General features: G+C 38.3%; 1 protein-coding gene across 4 annotated transcripts in view; it reads left to right on the top strand.

Moving 5' to 3' along the window:
- Nucleotides 1-3,186: 3,186 nt before the first annotated feature.
- BBS9 (Bardet-Biedl syndrome 9) overlaps nucleotides 3,187-19,267 on the top strand; it is a 474,925-nt gene continuing 458,844 nt past the window's right edge. Inside the window, exons 1-3 of one of the 4 annotated variants that reach the window (XM_073899047.1) lie at nucleotides 3,188-3,591; nucleotides 3,711-3,781; nucleotides 17,879-17,974. In XM_073899047.1, the coding sequence (XP_073755148.1) occupies nucleotides 3,491-3,591; nucleotides 3,711-3,781; nucleotides 17,879-17,974 (268 nt within the window). In that variant the 5' untranslated portion in view covers nucleotides 3,188-3,490. Of the gene's footprint in view, nucleotides 3,782-17,422; nucleotides 17,483-17,853; nucleotides 17,975-19,267 lie in introns of those variants that run through there. The other 3 variants (XM_025873126.2, XM_025873123.2, XM_073899046.1) reach the window with 3 other exon arrangements.

Genomic DNA, 19,267 nt, shown 5'->3' on the forward strand with positions numbered 1-19,267 from the left:
AAGTTAGTGTTTAAAATCAACCTGGGGGGGCCTGGGTGGCTCAGTTGTTAAGCGTCTGCCTTCAGCAGGGTCCGGGGATGGAGCCCCACATCGGGCTCTCTGCTTAGCGGGAAGCCTGCTTCTCCCTCCCCCACTCCCCCTGTTTGTGTTCCCTCTCTTGCTGTCTCTCTCTGTCAAATAAATAAATAAAATCTTAAAAAAAAAATCAACCTGGATGTCCTGATACTAAAAGAATATAATGGTAGTATAATTCATTATTTAGAAACATAAGGTTTCCTTCTTACACTTTAGAACAACCTCTTACAGTTCTCACATGTGAGAGGTGAGGATACTCAATAACTTAGTTTATGAATGGTGAAGTCCTTGGTCCCAGCTTGTGTGCAAGTCCCCGCTCCTGGTATAATTCCACATATGTGAGCACGTCTAGTCCATGTTTGAGGTGAGCTTTCCTGGATCCTGACAGTATCAGAGCCCATGGAGTCTCCTGAGCAAGAACCCACCCACTAATGGTCATAGGCATCAGGCACCCAAGTTTGGCCTGGAGAAAAGCCACCCCAGGAGAGAAGGAACAATGCCAGTCATTTGGTTGGTGTGAGCCACTCAGATTTATCTCTGGTATGCACCATGGAGTCGTCTGAACTCTGGGGAAGAGCCAGAAGATGTAAGGTTATAAAGGTGAAGGAAAGAGCTAATAAAAATTTCAAAAACATTCATTTATTCATTCATCAAACACTGAATTAGACCTGCTATGTGAATATATTTTGAGTGCAGGGAGAAACCAGTCTCTACCTTTGTGGAGCTTATATAAGAAAAATGTTGAACTGACAATTACCCATATATTAAAATTTCAGTTATGATCAGTTCTATAAGATATATGGGGGTACCTATGCTAGTGGTGGTCCAGGAAGCCTTCCCAGGGGGAAGGGAAATATAAGCAGAGGCTTAAAGAATGAGTAGGAGCTGGCGGAGCAAAGGAAAGTATCCCAAGAGGCAGAGCAGCCTGTGGAAAAGGGGCTTCATGTACAGAAGAAATGAGAAAGAAGGTCAGTGTGGGGCTGGAGCCTGCGGAGCAAGGAGAAGAGCCACGAAATGAGGCTGGAGAGGCAGACGGGACAAGATTGTCCAGGATCTGTGAAGGACCTGGATCTCAAAGTAAGTGGTAGGAAGGTAATGAAGAAAATAAAGTTGGAAGAAGTCATTATCATATTTGAATTTTAAACATTTCTCTAGCTACCATATGGTTCCACACTATGTGATGCTACACACATTCTGCAGCTGTTAATGTGCCAAATCTGCCTTCATGACATTCATTCATTCTAGAAATATTTATTTGGACTGATAAATGCTACGTTCATGTTGTTCAAATTTTGGGTCAAGAGTCATTAGTGGATTGTGAAATCAACTGAGGGAATTGTGAAATCAACAGCAACATTGTAAACTATGAAATAAAAAAGGAAATAGAAAGTAGTAATACAGAGGGCATCACACGCAAATAAGTTAGATATTATCTTTCCAAATTAATTTTGTCCTATGAGTTAAAGCAAAAAATAATTGACAGCTGTGTTCTCAATGTTAAATGATCCAACATGCTTCATATAGTGCGTGGCACATATATTTATTGTGTGCCTGGCTCAATAAGTAATTGGCCTTGATGATGGGTAGAGTCCTCTATGTGTCTAATATGCATGAGGTTTACAAGGTTTACATACAAAGAAGTAACATTTGTTGGGTGGGCAGTTCTGCTTTGGTGTGGCGTGGCTCTGCTGGGTTTTGTTGGTCTAAAATGACCTCACTCATGTGTCTAGAGGGGCAGTGGAGATGACCTGACAACATGTTTTTCATCATTCAGCAAGCTTCTACAGGTCATTGACATAGAAGTGGTTGCAGTATTTTCAAGAGAAGCACGAGAGGGAGAAGCACTTTTTGAAGCTTTGCTTGCATCATATTTACTAATGTTTCATTGACCAAGCAGGTCAAATTCAGATTTAAGGGTAGAGCTGCAAAATCACATTGTAAAGAAATGGGCACACAAAGATGGAAAAAAAAAACCAAAACTACAGCTATTTTTGTAAACTATCACACTCATTAAGAGGAATATGGCACCAGCTGTTGAAAATAAACTTTTCATGCCAGAAATGATAAATTACCTTAGGTTTCCCAGCAAATACTATTCTTCGCACTGTCCCATGCTGTCACTGAAATACGTTGAATTTGGATATCAAGCTTTCAGAAGCTTCTCCTGTCACAGGGAATATGTATTTTTTTAAAATTAAGCAGTTACATATCTTAGCGGGTTGAAATATAAATTAGCAGTTCAAGATAATTTTTTCTTTTTCTTTTTAAGTAGGTTCCATGCCCAGCGCAGAAGCCAACAACCTGAACTCGTTCATGATACTGAGATCAAGACCTGAGCTGAAATCTAGAGTCAGCTGCTTAACCAACTGAGCCACCCAGGCGCCCTCAAGGTAATTTTCACATGATTATTTTCATACAGTATTTTATTCTATTATTTAAAAAAATCTTTTTATTCTAGGGGCACCCCTTTGCTTTTGAAAGCAAAGATGAAAAAAACACTGAACTTATTATGTTCAATTGTAAAGTTGAACATTTACATATCTATATACCAGGTAATCCACTCTAAGGTATATGCTAAAGAGAGCTGCGGCACATCAGGAGCCACGTATAAATAACCTCATGGCAGCACTGTTTCTCCTAGGAAAAAATAAGCACCTGGAAATTGTTTAAATGCTCCATCGCCTCCACGATGTTTGTCTTCCCCACGTCTTCCTCTTCAAGGTGAATGTATATTGGGCCAACACCACCCCCGCCACCGGGGCTCCCACACTGGCGCTCGCTACTGCGGCGACCCTGGCTACCACCGCCTGGTTCACATACGGGGCTTCTTGAGCTTGGGAGCGGGGAAAATAACTGCTCTGGGAGCCTGGGACGCGCGAGCCCGCGGAAAAGCCCGGACGCTCCGCCCCTCCGGCGCAAGCCCCGCCCCCGAGGGAAGCTCCATCCTGCGCGCTTACACGCGGGACGGGTAGGCGTGGGAGGGGCGTGGCCTGCGTCCACAGCCGAGGCAGGAGGGAACGTTCCAAGGACCGGAAAGGGAATGGTATTAATTATCTCTGTGCTAATGAGGATCAGGGATTGGTTCACTCCAGGCCCCTCCTTTAGAAATCTGATTCCAGCCAGGCCCAAGCAAAAAAGTCTTCCACCTTCCATCCTCTTCGGCCATTCTGGACTACAGCCCCCAGAAGGCATCGGAACTCAGCCATCCGACTTGCGCAGCGGCGTTCGTTGTAAAGTGCTATGACAACAGGGCGAAGATGGCTTGGAGTTAGGCGGGAGTAGGGAGTTGTCCCTTCCGCCGTTGCTGTCCTCTATCCGCTTCATCCCACTGACTGCCTCCCTCACCATTTCCTCCTCTTTGTGAGAAGCAGGACTTGCCGTTGTTCTGGCCTGCCTGGTCTCTTCCAAGGGATTGATGCCGTTTCCCCTGCGTGTCTGCGGGGTTGACACAGAAGGGATGCAGGTTTACTCCTTGTGGGTGTCGCTCCAACTCTTTGGAGCTGGTGGTGCTCCCTGGTGAGGTTCTTTCTCTCTATCTGGGACGTGGAACAAGTTGGAGCAGGGGAACGACAGGGAGTAGTGAAGCGAGGGGTTGCTTTGCTCTGCACCCTCCATTCTTGCTCTCGTCGTTGCAGCCCTGGGACCCTGGCAGGCGTTCTTAAAGGGAAATCTGCGGAGAGTTCGAGGAAAGGTGATTCGGCATCAGGTAAGTGTATGTCCGGAATTAAACAATGGGAGCGTGAATGCCCTTTCTGTGTTTTGTTTTGTGGGCAAGACTGATTCACTGATGCCATGGAATGGTTTTGGGGGATGTTGGATGATAGGTTTCTTAGGAAGGTTGTTTGCATTAAAAATCGAACAAAACGCAACTAGATGCACAAAGTGTGTGGAATCTTATGAACATTTTTGAGAGAGTGATAATTTTTAAAGATTCCATTCAGAAATGTCACGTGGTGCACAAGCATCCTCCTCCCATGACTCTTCAACAGGTCTTGTGAGCAAATGGTCAAAGCAATTCTCAGCCTACGACTGCAGTAGGATGCATGCACTAATACCCTCTAATTCTTGCAATAGGATTACTGCTTCTCCTTCTCTCTCTATATTGCAGACCACAGCAGTTTAGATGAACTGAGCTGATTTTTATCAGCATCTCCTTTCCCTAATTAAGTCCTACAATTGACTTCAGTGGAGAAATTAAGTTTTTTTTTTTTTGCCATCTCACTTTTACTTTAAACATGAAACCACATCACACACATACACAACTTGAAGATGCTAGGAGGAAAACTATTGGTCTTCACTAAAGTTGTCCAGCATTTAGAGCGGCATAGATTTTCTAACTTGTTAGAAATACATAAAGAGAATAATTGCTGAGTTTGTGTGTGTGTGTGTGTGTGTGTGTGTGTGTGTGTGTGTGAATAGACTAAATCCTTACTTAGGAGAATTAAAAAAACTTGCAAATAATTTATAAGCTATTTGAGTTTAAGGAATCTTTAGTTTTGTGTAATTGTGTGTAATTGCTCTTAAATTACAACCACACACTTATGTTTATGGTACAAGTTCTTGATGAAAACATTCACTGAAGGGGAAAAATCCAATATCAATAGTATATAGTAGTTGTTAATGTTTTACATCTTTTGATGTATGTAGCAAGTCTCATCCTTCAGAATAAAGATGCAAATATTTCTTAAAAATTATTGAAACACATGATGTTATTATAAAACATCCCTGTTGATTAACACTTCAGTGAAAGATTACTGTCATTTTTTATTTTTTATTTTTTTAAAAGATTTTATTTATTTATTGATGAGAGAGAGAGAGGCAGAGGCAGAGGGAGAAGCAGGCTCCCCAAGGAGCAGGGAGCCTGATGCAGGACTTGATCCCAGGACTCCGGGATCATGACTTGAGCCAAAGGCAGACACTTAACCATCTGAGGCACCCACGCACCCCATTTTTTAAATGTCGCATTTAAATATTCAGTCCAGAGGTTCAGATTGGCATTGCTCGGAATACATTCCACCACCACCACCACTTCTATTACTACTACTAGGTTACTACTGACATTTATCTGACATTTATTGAGTACATCCTATGGTTAAGCAGTTACATGTGTTAGGCCATTTTATCTTCCCACCCCCCAGAACAATTAGGAGATTAGAAGGTGAGGGACTTGTTTCAAGTCACTCTTCTGAGGTGTGAAATGGAAAAGAGAACCCAGGTCTGTTTAACTCCCTCTCCTGTGCTCTTTTGTCTTCTTTGTCTTTTATTGAAAATTTCAATACTGATTCCTTATAATATTGTCTTCAAAAGCAGCATTCTTCTAATTCTACATATATTTGTCACTTTTCTTGCCCTAGATGACCTGATTCCTACTTTCCAAAATTTGAGTCAGTACTAGCATGACCTGGAGAAAGCAAAACTGCAAATATGAACAACAACAGTGTCAGCAGCTTAGCCTCCTAATTCCAGGATCTACCTTCTAATCCACATATTCTCTCTCTCTCTCTCTCTTTTTTTTTTAAGAGAAGGAGAGAGGATTTTAAGCAGGCACCACGCCCAGTGTGCAACCAAACCTGGGGCTCAGTCTCACAACCCTGAGATCACAACCCTGAGTCCAAGTCAAGATCAAATGCTTAACTGACTGAGCAACCCAGGCACCCCCACATTTTCTTTCCACAGGATTCTTGGGGTTATCTTTGTTGCAGCAGTTCTTCTAGTCATCCTTCCATATTGTAGGACTAGGCCAGTGGGGTGTTAAAACATCCATATCTTAAATGAGAACTAAATCTGGGCGCCTGGGTGGCTCAGTTGGTTAAGCGACTGCCTTCAGCTCAGGTCATGATCCCGGAGTCCCGGGATCGAGTCCTGCATGGGGCTCCCGGCTCAGCGAGGAGCCTGCTTCTCCCTCTGACCTTCTCCCCTCTCGTGCTGTTTCTCTCTCTCTCTCAAATAAATGAATAAAATCTTTAAAAAAAATGAGAACTAAATCTGAGTAAATTTGATGTGGAAGATAATGTATATATGTTAAGTATTAAAAACAAAGTGTCAAGTATGGAAGAGTATTTCTGGAGTTAGGGGATAAAGAGGTTATCTTCTTTTTTTTTTTTTTTAAAGATTTATTTATTTTGAGAGAGTGAGAATGAGAGAGAGAGAGAGACAGTACATGAGAGCGGGCAGGGTTAGAGGGAGAAGCAGGCCCCTCGCCGAGCAGGGAGCCCGATGCGGGACTTGATCCAGGGACTTCAGGATCATGACCCGAGCCGAAGGCAGTCGCTTAACCACCTGAGCCACCCAGCCGCCCCGAAGAGGTTATCTTCTATTTATTATTCTAATGAAGCGTAAGAAATCAATCTTTTGTGGTTATAGGTATGGACCCTTTAAAACCTTCACATTGTTGTTTTCTAGTCATCCTTAAAAAAATTAATTAGGTCCTTAAAAAAATTAATTAGGTCGGGGCACCTGGGTGGCTCAGTCAGTTAAGCATCTGCCTTGGGCTCAGGTCATGATCCCGGGGTACGGCGATCGAGCCCTTCGTGGGGCTCCCTGCTCAGTGGGGAGTCTGCTTCTCCCTCTGTTCCCCACTTCTCCTGCTCTCTGAAATAAATAAACAAAATCTTAACAAAAAATTTATTTAGGTGTATGAAATACTTTCTTGCGGTTTGAACTTGCAGTGATTACAATTAATACCAGTAGAGTCTATCTTTTTAGTCTTTGTGGGGTGGCTTCACTTGTTTAGGGTTCTGGAGTAGACAGCCTGCTTTGGGATGCTACTTCTACTACTTACTAGTTGTGACCACTTGGGCAGGTTTCTTAACCTTTCTGTATTCAGGGATACCTGAGTAATAGTACCTACCTTTTACTTTGTAGTTCTGTTTTGAAGATTAAAATAGAGTACTTGCAAAGCACTTAGAGCACTGCCTGGGACTCAGTGAATGATTAGTAACTGTTAGCTATTATTTTCCTTTATAGTGAAGGGAGATGATAGCCATCAAAAACCTGATTTTTGGTTTTAGTTTTTCATTTACTTAAAAACAGAAAATTACTGAGGCCCTGGGAATCAACACTGAATGAATAGGGGATAATAATGCAGATCCTTGTTTCTTATTTTTATTCAAGGCAGTTAACTAAACCAAATAAAAAAATCAATTTATACATATTTAATTTTTTGTAATTCAGCATACTTTTTGTTTTTATAACAGAAAATCCAGGTGTCACAGCTGAAAAATGCCCCTTGTTTCTGCTATATAATTTGTACAGTTCAGTGTTATTTTTGTGTAGTCACAGATATGTGCAACCATCACTTGCACTCCAGTCAATTTTAGAATATTTTCATCACCTCAAAAAGACAGCTTGCACCTCTACATGTAACTTTCTTGTCTTTTTCTTCCTATAGGACCAAAGCAGCCACTAATTTACTTTCTAGTGAAACTGGATCTGCCTGTTCTGTATATTTTATTTATTTATTTATTTGTTTGCTTATTTATTTTTAGTTGAAGCGGTATTAACATGCAGTATTTAGTTTGAGATGTATTCTCTACATTTTATATAAATGAAGTCATAAAATATGTTGTCTTTAGTGATGGGCTTCTTTCTCTTAGAATGTTTTCAAGGTTCATTCAAGTTGTAGCATATATCAGTACTTCTTTTTTCTATTGTTGAATAATATTCCGTTTTATGGATATGCCAACATTGTGTTTATATATTCATCAGTTGATAGACATTTGGATCATTCCTACCTTTTGTTTGGATCATTTTTACCTTTTGAATATTATGAATAATGCTGCTATAAATGTTCCTGTATAAGTTTTTATGTGGACATATGTTTTCACTTCTCTTGCAACCTTGGACTGGAATTGCTGGATCATATGATTACTCTATCTTTAATTGTTTGAGGCGTTGCCAGATCACTTTCCAAAGTGGTTGTACCATTTTACATTACCACCAGCAGTGTATGAGCATGTTGATTTTTCCACATCTTTGCCCAAACTTGTTTCATCATAGTGGGTATAAGGTGGTATCTCATTGTAGTTTTGATTTTCATTTCCCTCTTGGCTATTGATGCTGAACATCTTTTCATGTGTTTATCAGCCATTTGTATATCTGACTTGGAGAAATATATATTCAGATCCTTTGCCCATTTTTTAAATTGGGTTTCTATCTGTGTATTATTGAGTCATAAGAGTTCTTTGTATGTTACAGATATGTCTTTTTTTTTTTTTAAAGATTTTATTTATTTATTTGAGAGAGAGAGAGAGAGAGAGAGAGAGAAACAGCATGAGAGGGGAGAAGGTCAGAGGGAGAAGCAGGCTCCCCGCTGAGCCGGGAGCCCGATGTGGGACTCGATCCCGGGACTCCGGGATCATGACCTGAGCCGAAGGCAGTCGCTTAACCAACTGAGCCACCCAGGCGCCCGATATGTGTCTTTTTTAAAAAAGATTTTATTTATTTGAGAGAGAGAGAGAGAGAGAATAAGCTGGGGGAGAGGCCGAGGGAGAGGGAGAAGCAGGCTCCCCACTGAGCAGGGAGCCTTATGAGGGGCTCGATCCCTAGGACCCTGAGATCATGACCTGAGCCGAAGGCAGACACTCAACCAGTTGAGCCACCTAGGTGTCCCCAGATATGTGTCTTTTATCAGAGATATGATTTGCAATATTTTCTCCCATTCTGTGGGTCTTTTTCACTTTCTTAGTGTTGTTTGAAGCAAAAGTTTTAAATTTTGATGAAGTCCCTTTATTTTTTCTTTTGTTACTTATGCTCTTGGTGTCAAGTTTAAGAATCTATCACAATTTCTAATATCATGAAGATTTACTTTTAAGTTTTCTTCTAGTAAATCTTCTAAGAGTTTTATAGTTTTAGCTATGCATTAACATACATAAAAGTCTTTGATCCATTTTGAGTTAGTTTTTTTTATATGGTGTGAGGTAAGGGTCCAACTTCATTCTTTCTCATTTGGTTATTTCATTGTCCTAGAACCATTTGTTGCAACTTCTCATTGAATGGTCTTAGCATCTTTGTTGAAAGTCAGTTTACCATAGGTGTATAAATTTATTTCTGGACTCTCCATTCTTTTCCATTTATCTGTATGTCTATCCTTATGCCAGTACCATACTGTCCTGAATACTATTGTTTTGTAGTTGGGTTTTGAAATGGGAAAATCCTCCAACTTTGTTCTTCTTTTTTAAGATTGTTTTGGCTATTCTGAGTTGCTGGCACTTTTTTTTTTTTTTTTTTTTTTAAAGATTTATTTAATTATTTGAGAGAGAGAGAGAGAGAGAGAGGGTGCACAAGTGCACGTGCATCAGGGGGAGGGGAGAGGGAGAGGGAGAGAGAATCTCTAGCAGATCCTGGCTGAGTGTGGAGCCCCCAGGCAGGGCTGGATCTCATGACCCTGTGATTATGACCTGAGCTGAAATCAAGAGTCAGATGCTTAACTGACTGAGCCACTTAGGTGCCCCAGTTGCTGGCAATTCTATATGAATTTCAGAATAAGCTTGTCAATTTGTACAAAGAAGCCATATGGGAATCTGATAAGGACTGCACTGAATCTGTAGATCAATTTGGGAAGTATTGCATCTTAATAATGTTCTGGCTTCATATCCTTGGACATGGGATGTTTTCCTGTTTATTTAGATCTTTAATTCTTTTGACTGTGTTTTATAGTTTTCAGAATATATGCTTTACACTGCTTTTGTTAAATTTATTCCTAGGTATTTTATTCTTTTGGACGCTATTGTAACTGCAGTTGTTTTTTTAAGTTTCATTTTTTGGATTGTTCATTGCAAATGCATAGAAATGCAATTGATTTTTGTATGTTAATACTTTTGTGTCCTTCAACCTTACTTAACTTGTTTATTAGCTCTAATAGTTTTTCACTGAATTTCTTAGGATTTTCTATACACCAGATCATGTCATCTGCAAGTAAAGATAGTTATACTTCCTTTCCAGTCTGGGAGCCTTTTAGTTCTTTTTCTTACCTAATTGCCTGACCTAAAGCCTCCAGTACAATGTTGACTAAAAGTCGTGAATATGGACATCCTATTCTTGTGTCTGATCTTAGGGAAAGAGCATCTAGTCATTCATCATTAAGTATGGTATAAGCCATGGGTTTTGCATAGATGTTCTTTATCAGTTTGAGGAAGTTCCCTTTTATTTCCTAGTGTTTTAAGTGTTTTTATAATGGAAGAGTGTTGGATTTTATTTTGTCAGATGCTTTTCCTGAGTTGAGATGATAAGGTGGTTTTTAATTTTTGCTTTATTGATACGGTGTAGTGTTTTAATTCATTTTTGGATGTTAAACTAATCTTGCATTGCTGGGGTTAAATCCCACTTGGTCATGGTGCCTACTTCTTCTTATATGTTGCTTGATTCATTTTGCTAGTGTTTTGCTGAGGATTTTGCATCCATATTTATTAGAGATATTGGTCTGTAGTTTTCTTGTGTTTGCTTAATTTTGGTATCAATGTAACACTAGCCTTATAGAATGAGTTGGGAAGTTTTCCCTTCTCTTTTATTTTTTGGAGTAGTTTGTGAAGAATTGGTATTAATTTTTTTGTGTTTGGTAGAATTCACCATCTGAGCCTGGTCTTTTTTGTGGGTAGTTGTTTGATTTAGATTTTCTTATTCATCTTTAGTCAGCAACAGATAGCTGGAATCAAGATAAATAATGCTGATTGTCCTGCTCCTCTAGGGAAGATAATTCTCTGACTAGGGGCTGTGGGGAGAGGGTGCCTCTGTTCTTGGCTGTACCAGTCTGGAGTGGAGTTTCTATCTTGTTTTGAGCTAGGAGTGAGAGAAGGAGTGATTATTGGTTTTTTAAATACTACAGACTCTTAATTTTCTTAGTTTTAGTAGATTTTTTATGTTTATTTTCTATATACTCTTAGGACAATTTCCAGAGACTTTAAATGGTTGTTTTAAAAAATAATTTTCACCAGTTTTGCTGGGGAGTGGGTCCATGGAGCTTCTCACATGTCATTCTGAAAGTGAAATCCTCTGAAATTTTAAATTTCATAGCATAATGGTTATGGGAGACATATTATGTTATCAAAAGATTTGGTCAGAGTTCCATTAGATATCAAAGTACTCTAGTGTTTGTAAGACTTTTAAGAGTCAGTTAAAAAGTTATTATATACAAGCTTATTAGGAACACAACTGCTGTGTGCAAAGAGAAATTTTTTTAAAAGATTTTATTTATTTATTTATTTAAAGATTTTATTTATTTATTTGACACAGCGAGAGAGGGAACACAAGCAGGGGGAGTGGGAGAGGGAGAAGCAGGCCTCCCGCAGAGCAGGGAACCCGATTCGGGGCTCCATCCCAGGACCCTGGGATCATGACCTGAGCCGAAGGCAGATGCCCAACGACTGAGCCACGCAGGTGCCCCTAAAGATTTTACTTATTAATTTGAGAGAGAGCATGAGTAGGGGGAGGGGCAGAGGAAGAGGGAGAAGCGGACTCCCCACTCTACTGACTCATGCTTTTTCATTTTTTCTTGATATTAAATTGCAGGCAGTGGCAGTCTAACAAGACAAGAAGCTAGAGACCAGGGAGAGGGTACGCAGAAGCAAGTTTCTGCCATTAGCTGTGTGACTCAGGGGAATCATGTAACTAACCTCTCTGGGCCTCTCTTACAGAATGAGAGGACTAACTGATTATTAGGTACCTTCTAGCTGTTCATGTTAAAGTCTCTTTTTCAAGTTTGGAAAGGTTACAGGTGGCACAGGTCCCAGGAAGAAGGAAGTGGGAAAGTAGAGCCATGCTGTAAGAAAACATCTACTTTGGCTATCAGGTATCAGTTAAACTGGTGCTTTTTATACATTAAGGTACATGTGAATCACCTGGGGATAATGTTTGAGGTGGGGCTGAGGTTTTGTATCATAAGTTCTTGGGTGAGGCTGATGCTGGTCCATGGAGTACACTTTGGGTAGGAAGGAGCTAAACAATGTAGGAAAGGAGAGCTTTCAGCAGCTAATGAAGTGGAGGGTGACTAAGGAGAAACCGAGAGCAGGAGAAGCAGGAAGGAACTAAATGTTGCCCGTGTTATTTTGTCAATAGGAATAGATCTTAAATTTTATGATTGAAGTCCTTGAAAAATTAGTGCTTGATGACATTTCCATTTACAGACAATGTTGGAGAGTTAGTTTTTCATATTGGAGGGTTTTTCATTTTTATTTTAGCAAGCTGAAAAAATTTGCTCATTAACAAAGATTTTTGAGGCCATTTTCACATAATAGCTATTTTTTTTTTAAAGATTTTATTTATTTATTTGAGAAAGAGAGAATGAGAGATAGAGAGCACGAGAGGGAGGAGGGTCAGAGGGAGAAGCAGACTCCCTGCTGAGCAGGGAGCCCGATGTGGGACTCGATCCCGGGACTCCAGGATCATGACCTGAGCTGAAGGCAGTTGCCTAACCAAGTGAGCCATCAAGGCGCCCCATAATAGCTATTTTTACCTGATGCAGTCATGTGTGTTTATACTCACTTTGATTTTTTATATATTATTTAATAGCATTGATGGAGAAAACTCTTCCTTGTGATCATTACTTGTGTGTTTAATATGTTCTCTAGGCAGGTCCCATGAGGTTTTCTCTTCTGCCTACATGAGGGGAAAGATACCCCTTTGGATGTTGAACAGATCTACTCTTCCTATTTTCTCTCCTTGAGACTCCTTTTAAACTGGCTGATGCAGAATGTGTACAAAGGATCCCATACTTGTTGGTTAGCCTGTTGATTTCTATTTTTGACTATGTCTCCAAATGGAGTTTTGACCCCAAGTTTTCATTCTTTGTGACATATCAGCAGCATTTCATAGAGCTGGCCACTCTCTTTTTCTAGATACACTTTTTTTTCCCTATTTCCTTCCAGATGGCACTCTCCTGGTTTTCCTTTGGTATCATTGGATGCCCCTATTCAGTTTTCTTTTCTTTTTTTTCCTGGCCTCTGACCCCAGAGCCCAGTTTTTCTACCTTGGAAGCTTGTGTCTGATTTCCTCCAGAACTCCGCTCCCCAGTCCCCCACAGCCCAGCCTTATGCACCTTTTCCCTTTTTTGATTATGCTTTTTATTTTTTCACTGTAATAAATCGTGGCCATGATAATAACTATATGATGAGTGCTGTGAGTCCTCCAAGTGAATCTTTGAGTGGTATTGAATTTGGGTAATATTCTGCTCTGGGCTGCAAGAGAATGATGTATCTTTATATTGTAGTCTAATAGTATATAGGTGTATTACAACTTTCCATATATATCTGGAGTATATAATGAGACTATGTGGCACTTATTAAGTACTATTACTTCCCTCTCAAATAAAAAAATCTAGTAAAAGTATAATAAAGTGTTTATTACATTTTTTGTATACTTGCTGCCAGGTTTGAAGTTTAGTCATCTGGCAATCTGTATGTATATAATGGCATTAGTAATGACAAATGATGCAGATGTTTTTCAGAAACTCTCCCACATATGTTAAAACGCATAAGCTTATTTACCTCCTATGTTTTTTTCCCTTCACTTCCATCAACACTTTGCCTTTATCTGACTAATTTCTTTTTTAGTGTAAAGAGAGGCCTTGGATGGAGTTTTCTTTTTTCTTTTTTTCCTATTGTTTGTTTCTTTAAACTTATCATCTGAAATAATATATTCACATAGAAATTGTAAAAGTAATGATTTCCCAGTGGTAGCAGAACAATTATCAAGCTACTAAATTGATGTTAGTGTAATACTATAACTAAACTATAAATCTTACTTTAAAAAATCTTAGATTTCACTATGTTTTATATTATATACACTTTCCATCTTGGAATATAGCTCGAAGAAATTAAAATTTATCCCATGAAACCACCACTAAAATCAGGGTACAGAACTTTTCCATCATCCCAAGGAAATTCCCTTCTCCTAGCCCATTAAATTCACCCCCCTCCCCAACGCTGGCAATCACTGATCTGTTTTCCATCAGTTTAATTTTTTCCTTTTGAAAATGTTATAGAAATGGAATTATTTAATATGTGATCTTTGGGGGTTGGGCTTTTTTTTTCACTCAGCATAATGCCCTTGAGATCCATCCATGTTGTTATTTCATTTAAAAAAAAATGCTGAGTTTTATTATATGGTAAGGATTTACCATAGTTTGTTTATTCACACATTGAAGGACATTTGTTTTTCTTCAGTGTAAGTTTTAAAAAAAAAATCATAAAAAGGTAAAAACCGTAACAATGGCTAAGGTTTATTGAGTGAGTATATGTAGCAAGTATTGTGCTAATAATACCATGTTTCTTTTTTTCAAACTAAAAGTTTTTATTTTTGATTTTGAATTGTGATAACATATATACATATACATAACATACATAACATAAAATACATACATATACATAACGTTACCATATACATATAACATACATATACATAACATAAAATTACCATCTTAACCATTTTTAAGTGTACAGTTCAGTAGTGTTAAGTACATTCACATTTTTGTGCAACCAGTCTCCAGAACTCTTCACCTTACAAAACTGAATCTCTATACCCATTAAACAAAAGCTCTCCACTTCTTTCTCACTCCAAACCTGGCAACCACCATTCTACTCTCTTTGAATTTGGCTACTTTAGATACCTCATATAAGTGGAATCATGTCATATTTGTCTTTGTGACTGGTTTATTTCACTTAACATAATGTTCCCAAGGTTCATCCATGTTGTTGCATGTGTCAGAGCTCCCTTGTATGTATATACCACATTTTGTTTATCCAATCATTCATTGATGGACACTTGCGTTGCCTCTGCCTTTTAGATATTGTGAATAATGCTGTTATGAACATGGGCGTACATATCTCTTTGAATTCTTGTTTTCATTTCCTTTGAATATATACCCAGAAGTGGAATGGGTGGATCATATGGTAATTTATATTTTTATATTTTTATTTATTTATTTATTTTTTGTTTTTTATTTTATATTTTTATTTTTTTAGAGGGAGAGATAGCAGGGGAGATGGGTAGAGGAGAGGGAGAGAGAGAATCTTAAGCAGGCTCCATGCTCAGCACGGAGCCCAACATGGGGCTCTATCTTACATCCCTGAGGTCATGACCTGAGCTGAAATCAACAGTCGATGCTTAACTGACTGAGCCATCCAGGAGCCCTGGTAATTTGTATTTTTAATTTTTTGAGGAACCACCATACAGTTTCCATAGTGGTTGCACTCTTTTAGGTTTTCACCATCAGTGCACAAGGGTTCCAGTTACATCACATCCTTGCTAACACTTGTTATTTTCTGTTTTTTTTGTTTGTTTGTAGGAGCCCTAGTGGGTGTGAGGTGGTATTTCATTATGTTTGTGATTTGCATTTCCCTAATAATTAGTGATGTTGAACATTGTTTCACATGCATTTTGGCCATTTATATATCTTCTTTGGTGAAATGTCTGTTCAAGTCCTTTGCCCATTAAAAAATTTTTTTTGTTGACATGTATGAGTTCTTTATGTATTCTGTATATTAACCCTTTATTAGATATGTAATTTGTAGATATATTCTTCCATAGGTTGCCTCTACTGCATTCTTATTTATTCCTCACAATATCATTCTTTATTTTAGAGATGAGGAAGCTGACTTTTAGTAACCCTCCACTGATTTCATGGTTTGTATGGAACATGGATTCAAATTCACATTGACCTTCTCCAGATTCTGCAGTTTTCACCACCACATGATTCTCAGCTAATTTCTTGGCCAACTTAATGAAAGCAAGTGGTCTTGCTTTCTGTGATTAGCCTATGTGGAAAGCCTACTTTAAGAAGCAGATTGATTTACATTTTTTAATTTTAATTTTTATTTATTTTAAAAGATTTTATTTATTTATTTGACAGAGAGAGAGAGAGCGAGCACAGGCGGGGGAGTGGCAGGCAGAGGGAGAAGGAGAAGCAGGCTCCCCACAGAGCAGGGGAGCCCAATGTGGGGCTCTATCCCAGGAGCCTGGGATCATGACCTGAGCCGAAGGCAGACGCTTAACCAACTGAGCCACTCAGGTGCCCTACATTTTTTTAAATGTATAGTTGATCCTCATTATTTGCAGATTCCCTACTTGTGAGTTTACCTGTTTGCTAAAATTTATTTGTAATACTCATGGTGCTTTTGGGTCATAAATAAAAAAAATTTATTTACAATACTCATGGTGCTTTTGGGTCATTCATGATCATGCACAGAGTGGCAAAAAATTTGAGTCACTTGACGCACATATTCCCAGCAGATATCATCCACAGTAACTGCCTACTTGTTTCAGCTCTTATACTATATACAAGTATCCTTTTCATGGTCTACTTAGTGCCATGTTTTCCACATCTCTGTGGTTTGGGCTTAATTATTTGTTTGTTTTTTTAAATTTTTGTTGCTTAAAAAGGTTCCCAGATGTAGTGGTGAAGGGCTGTCTAATGTTCCTCAGTTTGAGAAGGTTGCTATGTACCTTATAGAGAAAACATATGTATCAGATAAGCTTCCTTCAAGTATGAGTTATAGTGTTTTTTTTTTTAAGATTTTATTTATTTATTTGACAGAGAGAGATAGCGAGAGAAGGAACACAAGCAGGGGAAGAGGGAGAGGGAGAAACAGTCTCCCCGCGGAGCAGGGAGCCCGATGCGGGGCCCGATCCCAGGACCCTGGGATCATGACCTGAGCCAAAGGCAGATCCTTAACGACTGAGCCATCCAGGCGCCCCAGTGATAGCGTTATTGACTCTTGAGCTTGAATGTTCGTGGATCAACAGTATATTAAATAAAGTATCTTTAAACAGAGACACATAAAAAACAAAGTTATGTATTGATTGATTCATGAAAATATTGTGACTAGAGGCTCACAGGAGCCTAACTTTCTCCTTTCCCTGGGAGAAGTAGTTCAGTATTTGCTAAGGTTTGCTGCAGCCTTGTAGAATGGAAATGTCTTTGAATAAGGAAAATTGACTGCATTTCCTAACAATTATTTAAATCAGTGTAGCATGAAGAAAAGGCTCATTTATGTTGGATAAGTGAACTTCCATAGAATCCCAGGGTGTGTGATGTTTGTGTTGTAATTCAGGAAGTCCAATGGGCTTTCACATTTACTATATCAATATCAGTGGTAGATGTGACTGGCATATCTTCACTCTAGATGAGGAATCAAAGTAGAGGGAGATTTTATGGGTTGCCTGAGTCACAGGTGGTTAGTGACATAGTGGTATAAATGCCTGTGCACTCAGTTTTCCTGGTTGTGTTTTGGTGTGAATTTCCCTCTTCCATTTTGCGTTTCTACAATTAGAATGGGGAAAGTGTGTGAATGCTTTTTGAGTCCCTGTAATGTATCAGTTCCAGTGTTAGTCATTTGAACTCATTTGCTCTTCTCAGCAATCCATTGTGACAAGAGATGCTGTGGTCTTTCCAAAGACCAAAATGAAGGAAAATCAGGTATTTTGCTAAGGAATTATGTACTAATTAGTGCTGTTAGAATTTGAATCTTGATCCTCCAAAGAATATTTTTTGATACTTTGTGTCATTCTCTACCAAATGTTCCAGAAGAAAGAATTGGCCCAACATTTATGTATAGAATTTTTCAGACTGACTCTCCAATGGCTTTGCAAAATATCTGATTATGTTTCCAGTTGTTTGGATTTGTGGTTTCACACATTTCTGCAAAATATAAAAAATTTAAATTTAAATTCAGAAATGTTTTTCTTAACATTGTCCAAGTTTAATTTGCTATGCTTTAAGACATAATTAATTTATAATTCATGATGTGAAGTAAATTTTTACTATAAATATATGCTTTCTTTTTATAGTGAACGAAAATGTCTTTATTTAAAGCCCGTGATTGGTGGTCTACTGTTCTGGGAGAAAAAGAAGAATTTGATCAAGGCTGTTTGTGTTTGGCTGACGTTGACAATACTGGAAATGGACAAGGTAAGCAACTTATGACCATGCCTCTTGGAGCAAAACTTTACAGACATAAAATAAAAATGACTTCACTTTTTAAAGTATACTTATTCACTTTAAAGTGTACTTATAGAACTTAAGTGAACTGTCATAATTATGCCCTAATTTTGAAGGTAGTTTTCCTTATAATATTTAGGTAGCAGACTGATAAATATAGTTCTTACTGCTGTTTTGCTCTTTGTGTTTTTCTGGTTTGTGTTGATTCTGTCATATGACTTGGAACTGGAAAAATATTACAAGACAATATTTAGTTTGTTTTCATTTGTTGTAAAATTTGTTTTCATTTTTTTGCAAAATTAGGTGGAGCTACTAAAATATTTTTAATTTTGAAGTATTTTTAGAAATTATTTTCAAGGAAAATTATATTTTTAAAAAATTTTATCTGAAAGCCATTCATACCAGAATGGAAAAGTTATTCTAGCTCTATTTGTTGATAGAAAACAATTATTAAATCATTACTTTCATTTTCATATTATGATACTAGAAACAGCATTCTGTCTTATTCTTATATTATTTGCTTCTCTTTGCATCTTCATATTTTTTGAAGTGGTCTTTAAAACATTGTAGTTCTGTATCATTGCTATTTGAAACTTATATTTGGTTTTAATAATTTATAGTCATGAGCTTCTTTTTTTCTTTTTTGTAATCCGGATAGTTGTTGACCTCTTAAAAAGGAAACTTAAAATCATTCTTTCATTCAATGTGTATGAATATTGTCTCCTTACCTTTTCTTTATTTTATTTCTCTTGTGTATAACAAAAACAGTAGAATCTTGGCAGCAAGGTGAAAGGAGAAAATTATATTGGCAAAGAAGAATGGGAGGTACTAAGCTATACTGAGCACCTAAATTGTTTCTGAGGAAAATCTGGGCCCTGCCCTCCCACTGATAGGAGATGGGAAGGTCTTCTACTCAGAGGGTGTCCTCAGAGGTTCCTCAAAGATTATCAGCCTTGTCTTCTGCCTGTTTGTTAAAACTTATGATTCTCTTTTTATTTGGCAATACAGAATACTCAGGCTATAAAAATATATGCCAAAGAGAACAATTTCAAACCCATTTTTGTCCAAACTATCTAAAGCTCAATTTGGTTGGAAACTATCCTGATTGATTGTCTGTATAGCTTACTGTTCGCTCATCATTTCTATTAGAGCTCTTCACTGGGGTGCCAGCAGTGGGTTACCAGTTACCAGTTTGCTTCCTCCCAATTTGTGGCCAGCTGTGAAAAGCTTCCTTTATTTTCCCAAGGATACTATACAAAAATC

The sequence above is a fragment of the Callorhinus ursinus genome, unplaced genomic scaffold, assembly GCF_003265705.2.
Source record: "Callorhinus ursinus isolate GAN/ISIS: 27379988/994484 unplaced genomic scaffold, GSC_fseal_2.0 scaffold12, whole genome shotgun sequence".
NCBI classification, from domain to species: Eukaryota; Metazoa; Chordata; class Mammalia; order Carnivora; family Otariidae; genus Callorhinus; species Callorhinus ursinus.